The following is a 9,607-nucleotide window of genomic DNA, read 5'->3' on the forward strand; positions in this document are numbered from 1 at the left end:
GCAGCTGAGTCTAACCTTTTGTCAGGGTAAAAACACATTGATGATAACTTTCAACATTGATTTGAAGCACACTCTACTTTCATGTACAAGAGTGTATTCAAACTGGGTCTCAGACAATAAAGGAAAGTATGAGATTTGGGGGAATGGGACCAGACTGTAGATAAAACTCACTAAACATAATAAGAACAGTTTTTGTCACATCTTAAATGCTTCATGTTTCAGTTTCTGCAAAAAGTTTCTGCTGGGTTCTCCCTCATTATCTATTAGGCATGCCTGATAGCAGTCAGAGCAAATTAAAGCATATCCTCATTTAGCCATAATTATTTTATGATCTCCTCACCTTCAACTTTTGCTTGGTGTTGGCTCCTAGCAAATCTCTTATGTCTTCATTGTAGATCTCCAGGTAAGAGACTCTCACCAAGAATTTGGTGTTTTCAGCACACTGTACAAAAACAAGAGATGGGATTTTAGGGGAAGTTTTTCAAAAGTGCTTAAGGGAGTTAGATACCTAAACGCCAATTGACTGTCAATGACAGTTGGGTGCCTAACCCCCCTTGGCTTTTTAAAAAATACTTAGTCTGCAGATTAACTATTTAGTTCACATTATATGGGACCTTTCACAGTGTAAACTCCTGCCATACAATACATAGACACTGAGAGGTGTAGACCTAGTGTGAGGGGCTCGTTTACACTGGTAAATACACAGCATCGAGAATATTCAGCTTGGAGTAAAAGTACCTTGTCCTTTTCTAGCACCCTTCAGCAGAGGGCTTCATAGCACTTTATAAACATTAATGACTTAAGCCTCACAACTTCCTAAGATTTAGGCATTATCCTGGTTTTACTGATATGGAAACAGGCCGAGAGAGAAACACTAATTTGCCAAAAGTCACACAGTAAATGTGGTAGAGCTGTAAACAGCACCTGAGTCCCAAATCTCAAGGACTCTGTTGGACTCTACATATGCCCATTACTGAATCATACACACTCAGCCAACCAGAACTGCATTCAGTGCTCATGTACTCATCATGTGAAGTTCTTGGCAAGTTGACAGGAAGTCTCCTGCTACCCTACTGATAATTTGGGGGTGGGAAGAATGTGGCTAAAGCACTGAGGAGGAACTCAAGAGATCAGAGTTCTATCCCAGCTCAGTGACAGCCTTCCTGTGTGATCTTGGGGAAGTCACTTTCCCGCTCTGTGCCTCAGTTTCCCCATCTGTAAAATGGGGGATAATACTTCCTTACCTTGCCATAGGGTTGTGTGGATAAATTCATTAATGTTTGTGGGGCTCAGATACTATGGCAGTGAATACTGTAGAAAAACCTATTAATAAATAGCTTATAACATATAGACCCAGACCCTCAAAGATATTTAGGCACGTAACTCCTATTGAAATCAATGAGAATTAGGTACCTAAATACCTTTGAGGATCTGGGCTACAGTCCCTGCTACAGCAGCCATTTCATGTCACTACATACCTGTACGCTCTCAAAAACGTGTTCAAATGCTCTGGGAATTATGCCTTTCTGTGTAGGAGGGTCCACAATGCCCTGCATGGTAAATGACTTCCCACTGCCAGTCTGGCCATAGGCAAAAATGGTGCCATTGTAGCCCTCAGTAACACCCTGGAAAATTCAAGAAAAACATAAAGAAAATAGCCATTATCTTCGTCCTTCACATGTTTTGAATCAAGCTACTAAGATTCTATTCTATCACCTAACAGTGCTTTTATAGGGAAGGCGAGAAACTGCTGGGTGAGCAAAGAAATTGCAATGTCATCTGTAGGTGGATGGAACACAAGCACCTGAGCTGGAATTTTGAATTTCTTCTGGAAAGTCCCATGGGATCTTTATCTCTACAAACCAAGGTCTTGGTTTTACATCTCATCCAAAACCCAGAAAAATAAACCTGAAGCGGAAGAAAAGTAGGGGCAAAACACAAGCTTCCTAGCTCAGGCCATAGACTAAGAGAATAAAATAAAATACATTTCACTGCTGTATAAATGCACTGGTTTCTCTAAAGCCCCAGGGGCTGACAGAACAGAGGTGGTCAAAACAGGAAGGGCCCATTGATTATAGTATAGAAAATTAGGATACTTTTGCTGCAGATCAGAAGATACTCTGAGGACCGGAGAAACAAATGGAACTCCAGCTGATTGTGGCTAAAAGGGAAGTCTTAATCCTAGAATAATGATAAGAATGTTATTTCTCATCTACTCACTCAAATTCATCCTTTGCAAAGCTGGCTAAAGGAGGGAGTGGCCCAGGGCCGGCTCCAGGCACCAACCGAGCAAGCTTGTGCTTGGGGCGGCAGATTCCAAGGGGCGGCTTCCCTCCAATCCTTTTTTTTTTTTTTGCTTCGCCGCTTCGGCTGCCCCCACAGGTTTTTTTCTTTTTTCTTTTTGTCGGGGGCGGCAGCGCGGAGGAGGGGAGCGCCCTGCTGGGAGCGGTGCCAGGTCTGTAGCAAGCCCGGCAGGGCAGCCCGCGTCCTTCCCTGGGCGGCACAGAGCCCTCCTGGCAGGTGGCGTGGCGAGCGCCCTGCTGAAGAAAGCCCTGGCTGCCCCCCTGCTCTCTCTCTCCCCTCCCTGCTAGCCGGGGTGCGCACTCCGCTGCCCAGGGTGTGTCTGCAGGGCTGGGAGTCCCCCTGCACCCACGCTCTGGCCGCCCCGCAGGTTGTTTTTTTTTTCCTTCCCTTCGCTGCTCCGACAGGCCTGCCGGGTTTTTTGTTGTTTTTTGTTTTGCCTGGGGCGGCAAAAAAACCAGAGCTGGCCCTGGAGTGACCTTTCCTTCCTTCCTTCCTTCCCATCTCAGCAAGACATGAAATAGATATAACTTTACGAATCACCACTGGGTGACGGATTTACTGGTTTTTAAAAAAACGGAATGCAAGATTCCCCAGATGCAATGGCAATAATAACTAAACAGAGATTTTGAAAAAAATGAACCACATGCCAATTCACCAGAGACTGAAACATGGTTAGGGAGAGAGGCTGCGAAGAGCTGTAAATGAGGAAAAGGGCAAAGCCCTGGTGAATTGCTCAGCCCCCTGCTGTGAAGCCCTCCCAGCCCCCTGCTGATTGAGGTCATCCCCTCCTTTGCCAGCTTCAGAGATGCCTTTGAGTGAGCAGAGGAGAAATATTATGCTAATGTTCTTCAGTTTACTGTAGTGCAGGGATCGGCAACCTTTGGCCTGAAGCCCGCCAGGGGGCATGCTGGTTTGTTTACCTGCTGCATCCGCAGGTTAGGCCGATTGCAACTCCCACTGGCCGCGGTTCGCTGTCCCAGAGCGGCAGTGGGGGTCCAGGTATGGGGGCTTCCCCTGCCACCCCCCCCACGCTTCTGTGGGGGACCAGGGTTGGGGCACTGGAGCTTCTCCCGCCCTGCCCACCTAGCACTTCTGCTGGAGGGCAGGTTGGGTGGGGTGGCTTGCCCTGGTGCCCAGCAGCTTCTGCTGGGGATGGGTGGTGGTGTGTGTGTGTGTGTGTGGACTTCCCCCACCCTGTTCTGCTGCCGTGAAGAAGGGTCAGGGTGCGGGGGCTTCCCCAGCCCTGCCCGCCTGGCAGCTGGGCCTCTGGGCTTCCACCGGTGGCAGCGGATTTTTCCGGGGGTCCCCCAGTTGGCTGGAACTCCTGGGCACAGGCCCCATTGGCCCAGTGGCTAATCCCGCCACTGGCTGCCAGTATTAAAACATCCTTGGAATTTCTAAATATTATAGATGACAATTTCCTAACTCAAAAAGTGTTGCAATCAACACAGGAGGACTCTGTATTAAACCTCATCTTGACAGATAAAGAGGGATTGATCACAGAACTAAAAACTAATGGTTGCTTAGGTACAAGTGACCATGAATTGGTCACATTTATAATGTGCAAACAGAATAAAGTCCAAACCAGTAATATGTATACTTTGTGCTTTAAAAGGGCCACATTCACAAAGCTGCAAACAATTATCTGCCAAATCAGCTGGGAGGAAAAATTTAATTAGAAAAATATGATCGATCATATTTTGGAATTGTTTAAGAATACTTTATTAGATGCCCCAAAAGCCACAATTAAGGAAGAAGATCGTACTGATTAAAAAAACTGACCTGGTTTAGAGGGGAAGTGAAAGCAGCTATAAAAAATGAAAAAAATAATACATAATAAATTAAAGAAGGGGGAAGTTGATAGTAATATATATAAACCAGAAGTTAAGAAAAGGGACACACAGAGAAATCTATGGCAAGTATATTTAAGCAAAGTTAGAATGAGTTTTTTGAGTATATTAGAAGCATAAAAGAATCTTGACCATGGTATTCATTCATTGGTATAAATTAAATGGTAGAATTTAAATGGTATAAATTCAAATGGTAGAATTATCAATAATAATGTAGAAATTACCAATAAATATTTCTGTTCAGTACTTGGGAAAAAACAGATGATGTAGTCTCATCATATGATGATTATTACACACTTTCCATTCCACTACTAGATCTCTCAGGAGGATGTTGAACAGCAGCTACTAAAGAGACATTTTAAGATCAGCGGGTCCAGATAGCCCTTTTGGCTGCAAGTTGTCAGAAGAGTGCAAAGGACCTCTAATGTTGACTTTATTTTTAGAAGTTTATGTTTACACAGTTCTGTATTTGCTTTTTTTTTTTTTGTCTCTGCTGCTGCCTGATTGCATACTTCTCGTTCCAAATGAGGTGTGGGGTTCACCGGCCAGTTCGTAACTCTGAGGTTCTACTGTAGATGCAAGGAGCTCAATCTATTTAGTGTAACAAAGAGAAGGTTAAGGGGTGATTGGTTACAGTTTGTAATGACCTACATAGGGAACAAATATTTATAATTGGCTGTTCAGTCTAGCAGAGAAAGATATAATACAACCCAATGACTGGAAGTCGAAGTTAGACAAATTCAGATTGGAAATAAGATGTACATTTTTCACAATGAGAGTAAATAACCATCAAACAATTTACAAGGGTCGCTGACAATTTTCAAATCAAGATTGATTTTTTTTCTAAAAAATCTGCTATAGGAATTATTTTGGGGAAGTTTCATGGCTTTTGTTATATAGATGGTCAGACTAGATGATCCCAATGGTCCTTTCTGGCTTTCAAATCTATGAATCAAGGAGACAGTGCAGCATGAGGTCACATTCAGTGGGTTTTCTTCAGAACCATAAAGATTAAAACTTTGTAGGATTTTTTAATGAAAGTTTAAACTCTGCCAGGGCTGGCTCTAGGCACCAGCAAACCAAGCACGTGCTTGGGTCAGCACAATTTCAGGGATGGCATTCCAGACCTTTTTTTTTTTGCTTTGGCAATTGCTTGGGGTGGCGAAAAACCTAGGGCCGGCCCTTAACTCTGCAGTAATTGATGGAAAGGCCTTGCCGGCCATTGCCAATCTCCCAAGCCACCCATTCTCCATGGAGAATCTCTGTGGCTCATAGATCACTTTTGGCCTCACTCACCTCTACCAGCGGGTAGGCAATTTCATTGTAGATCTGTTCAGTGTTGTGGCTCTCATAGTACGCCCCGTCGAAGGTGAACTGCTTCGGGGGCTCGTCAGTGGCCCCCGGGTTCTGGATAAAGCACTGGCCCCGGGGGCTGTCCATGCCGACCACGGCCTGGCAGCTAAGCGCCTTCTCTCGCTCGTTCATGGGCCGGCAGCGCACTATGACCTTCACCGCCTCCGAGGCCATGTCCGAAATCACCGGACAACCTTGCCGTCTGCAGAGGCGCTTCCAACGGCGCGGGACGGCTGGAGCGAGCCCGGCTCAGGGGGCACGATCCCAGCTCGCCCCAGTGGGGAGGCAGTGTCAGAAGGGCAGGGGCTGGAGAGAGCCTGGCATGGGGAGAAAGCCTCGCTCAGGGCAGTGGGGCGGCACTGGCAGGAGTGTGGGAAGGGCATTGGCGAGCTGGGGCGAGCCTGGCACAGGGCTCGAGGGCGCCAAGCAGCGGGCGGGCAGGGAGCAGCTCACCACGGAGCCTGCCCGGGCCCCGCCCGCTAGGGGGCGCCAGGCGCTGTGACGGGACCGGACTGGGGGGCGGGGCAGCCCGCGCGATGGCCCCAGGGCTGCCGGTGGGAGGAGGGAACCGGGCGGAGTCGATCTCGACCAGGCCAGCGCCGGGCCGGGGCAGCAGCGCCGAGCTCCGCTCCCCGCCCCCGCCGCGGCGTTCGCCGTTACCAAGGGGCCCAGGGAGCGTCGCGCAACGGCGCGCCGCACTCTCTGCCGCAAGGCTCCCCGCTCCCAAGGGGCCGGGCGAGGGAGCGTCACCCAATTCCCATCCCCGCTCTCTGCCGAAATGCCGCGGCAGGCCCCTGGTCTGGCTGAGCAGAGCCGCCCCCTGGGCTCTACGGGGAGTGGGTGGGGGCGAGGGGCTTCTCCAGGGAATGTCGCAGCCTCCAGCTGTGGGGTGCAGCAGGGCACAGGGTGGCAGTGGCCAGCGCAAGGGGCAGGCGCGGCGCAGCACCCCCTCAGGATGCTGGGTGAAGTCTGGCTTGTCTAGGTTATTTGGGGGCTAGGAGGCCACAACTCCAATTAAAGAGCTGCAGGGATAGCCCAGGCCACTTCCCTCCAGCCTAGGGTGCCCAGACAGCAAGTGTGAAAAATCGGGATGGGGTGGGGGGTAATAGGAGCCTATATAAGAAGAAGACCCAAAAATCGGGACTGTCCCTATAAAATTGGGACATCTGGTCACCCTACTCCTGCCCTGCTGGGAGCAGTCAGCACTCCAGCGCCCAGGGAGCGAGCACCCTCTGCACCAGCGAGGGCCTGGCGAGCTGTCATATGGGCCACACTTTAGCCACACTCCTGCTGTGGTGGCACAGAGGGAACCTTCCCTCTACATGCTGAAGGGCATGTGGTGCAGAGTCCAGTCATTTATAGACCTTCTTGTCTGAAGGAAAGTACCTTCATGGCAGCTGAGCAAGCTCCTTTTGAGATCTGGTCAAGAGGAGCCAAGTTTGGCCACCCACTTTGAAGAAGGGGAGGTTACTTACCTGTACAGTAACTTGGAGTTCTCCAAGATGTTTTGTCCATAGGGTGCTCCACCTCCACATGTGCATGTCCCCGTGCACTCCTGAACAGAGATTTTTGTCAGCAGTGGCCATGGGTCCGTACCATGCAATGTCTGGCTGTCAGATCAGCTGTGTATCACTGAGAAGCTGACATGAAAGCCATGTCTTATGAAATCTTGGGCAGTGACTCCATAGTTAACCCTGAAAGGTGGCTTCCATTCAAAGCTGTTTTTCATATTCTCTTTGCACTTTCAGAAAAAGGTTCTATGTGGTAGCATAGACAGAACCCTAGCACGGCACCCACCCTGCCTGGAGCCTCTGGCTGCTATCACACTCTTACTTGGGAATATCTGCACTGTAAGTGCTACAGCTGTACCAACATGGGTGTAGCACGGTAATGTAGACACTAGGTCATACTAGGTAGACACTAGGTTTTTTTCACAACCCTGAGTGTTGTAGCTAGGTCAGCCTTAGGTGTAGATCAGGCCTAAGTTAAAGCAGAGCACAGGGAAGCAATCCTACAGGTCTGTGCCATACAGAACAGCGGGGAAGAATGGGGCTTTGGGAAGTGCAGACTCATTGGGCACACAAAAAAGTAGCCAGGGAGACAGGGCACAGGCACAGTTACAGTGTAATGGTAATGGTTGAGATTCACAGTGCAACCCATAGAGCATCAAAAAATAAAATAAAATAGGGAGCCCCAGGCAGCAGAGACACTGCAGGAGTGGAACTGAACAGGCAGTAGGGTGACCAGATGTCCCGATTTTATAGGGACAGTCCTGATATTTGGGGCTTTTTTTTATATGGGCTCCTATTACCCCCCAGCCCCTGTCCTGAGTTTTCACACTTGCTATCTGGTCACCCTGACAGGCTGTACTAGAAGGAGCTGGTGTATTATAGTAGACTAGGACTATAGAGCAGGCTGTCCTTTGCCCTGCTGAAGCACATGCACGGGCCATGGTCTGATGCTTCTCCAAACACGCTTCAGCTCTCGTTCTTACCAATAGAAAAATAAAGACAAATTCCATCATCCCGCCACCCTTTGGTACAGAGCCCTGATCTCATTATTAAACCAGTTTCCCACTAGACCCATCTTCTTGACGGGCACCAGTCGGCCAGTGTGCTTTCCCAAGCCCAAATGTCAGGAAAGAGAGTTAGCCAACGCTGGACTTGGTACCTTGAGGAGTGCTGCCTGCAAGCAATAGCTTATGCAGCTGGCCCTCAGAACACTGTAGGTCCCAGTTCACCAGAGCTATTCTCCAGCAAATGAAGCAATTAAAAAAAGGATTAAAAAAAGATTAGCATTTTAAGGCAGATTTAACTGTAGCTAATACTAAGTGAAACAAGGATTAGGGAGATAGCGAGAAACTCCACATTTAAGGTCTTTATTTAGTGCTACTGCACAATGAAGGTAGCAAGTATCTAATGGGCCTGTATTAAAACAAATCCAGGGAAACTGTGCAGTTACTTAGACCAGTTGGAAGATAAAGCCAGATTTTCATAAGAACTCAGGGCCAGATTTTTCTTGGGCTCAGCCCTCACATTTGGGGCCAGATGCTGAACAGAGCTCAGCTTCCCCGTAACACTAATAGGTAGGTTTTGAGGAAACCTGAGTCCTCATTGTATATGGTCCATCCATTACCATAGCATGTAAGCACCTCTTAATTTTTAATATATTTATCTTTATGAAATGCCTGTGCAGTAGAGCAGTACTATTGTCCCCGTTTTACTGATGAGGAACTGAGCCACAGAGACATTAAGTGACTTGCCCAAGGTCACAAAAGAAACCTGTGGGCAAGCGAGAAATTAAGCCTGGGACTTGGGAGATCCAGGTTAATACCATCAGCACTGGGCCATCCTTCCTGTCAGAAGGAAAGTACCTTCATAGCAGCTGAGCAAGCTCCTTTTGAGATCTGGTCAAGAGGAGCCAAGTTTGGCCACCCACTTTGAAGAAGGGGAGGTTACTTACCTGTACAGTAACTTGGAGTTCTTCAAGATGTTTTGTCCATAGGGTGCTCCACCTCCACTTGTGCGCGTCCCTGTGCACTCTTGATCAGAGATTTTTGTCAGCAGTGTCCATGGGTCTGTACCATGCAATGTCTGGCTGTCAGATCAACTGTGCATCACTGAGAAGCTGACATGAAAGCCATGTCTTATGAAATCTTGGGCAGTGACTCCATAGTTAACCCTGAAAGGTGGCTTCCATTCAAAGCTGTTTTTCATATTCTCTTTGCACTTTCACAGAAAGGTTCCTTTGGGGCTGACATTTTCCCTACTTAGTGTTAGTTCCAAAAGAATTTCTTTGGAAAGACTGAATTTAATTGAAACTGATATTCACTGAAAGACTGAATTTTTCATCAGTGTTCTAATAATTTGCCCACTCATGAATAAAGAATGGTGTGTGGTGCAAAGTTCATATTGTTCTGAAGTAATCCTGACTGAGCGCTTATGCAAAGGCCAAATGCACAAAGGCCGGGTTCTCAATTAAACAATATTTCAAAGGCATAATCCTTTATGTTGGTAGCTCTGACAGGGGTTATGAATTAAAAAAAAATATTTCTTCCTGTGTCAACTATGTTTGTAAATTCTCAGAACTTCCAAAAGTTA

At 47.6% G+C, this 9,607-nt stretch overlaps 1 protein-coding gene across 1 annotated transcript; it reads right to left on the bottom strand.

The window, feature by feature from the left end:
* Positions 1-325: 325 nt before the first annotated feature.
* On the bottom strand, positions 326-5,818 carry LOC123354510 (kinesin-like protein KIF17). The gene is made up of 3 exons (XM_044996628.1): positions 5,451-5,818; positions 1,479-1,625; positions 326-442 (listed from the first exon to the last, which is right to left on the bottom strand). Exons 1-3 carry the CDS (start codon positions 5,679-5,681, stop codon positions 326-328), a joined length of 495 nt encoding a protein of 164 aa, XP_044852563.1. The 5' UTR covers positions 5,682-5,818.
* Positions 5,819-9,607: the final 3,789 nt, after the last annotated feature.

Source organism: Mauremys mutica, chromosome 21 (assembly GCF_020497125.1).
Source record: "Mauremys mutica isolate MM-2020 ecotype Southern chromosome 21, ASM2049712v1, whole genome shotgun sequence".
NCBI classification, from domain to species: domain Eukaryota; kingdom Metazoa; phylum Chordata; order Testudines; family Geoemydidae; genus Mauremys; species Mauremys mutica.

Bases quoted from the DNA above. Each gene is read 5' to 3' on its own strand.
- LOC123354510 (XM_044996628.1), bottom strand. From the start codon at position 5,681: ATGGCCTCGGAGGCGGTGAAGGTCATAGTGCGCTGCCGGCCCATGAAC. The intron at 1,626-5,450 runs GTGAGTGAGGCC...TGAATTTTCCAG, and splicing joins TTGCCTACCCGCTGGTAGAG to GGTGTTACTGAGGGCTACAA. The intron at 443-1,478 runs GTATGTAGTGAC...GTTTTTGTACAG, and splicing joins ACGTTTTTGAGAGCGTACAG to TGTGCTGAAAACACCAAATT.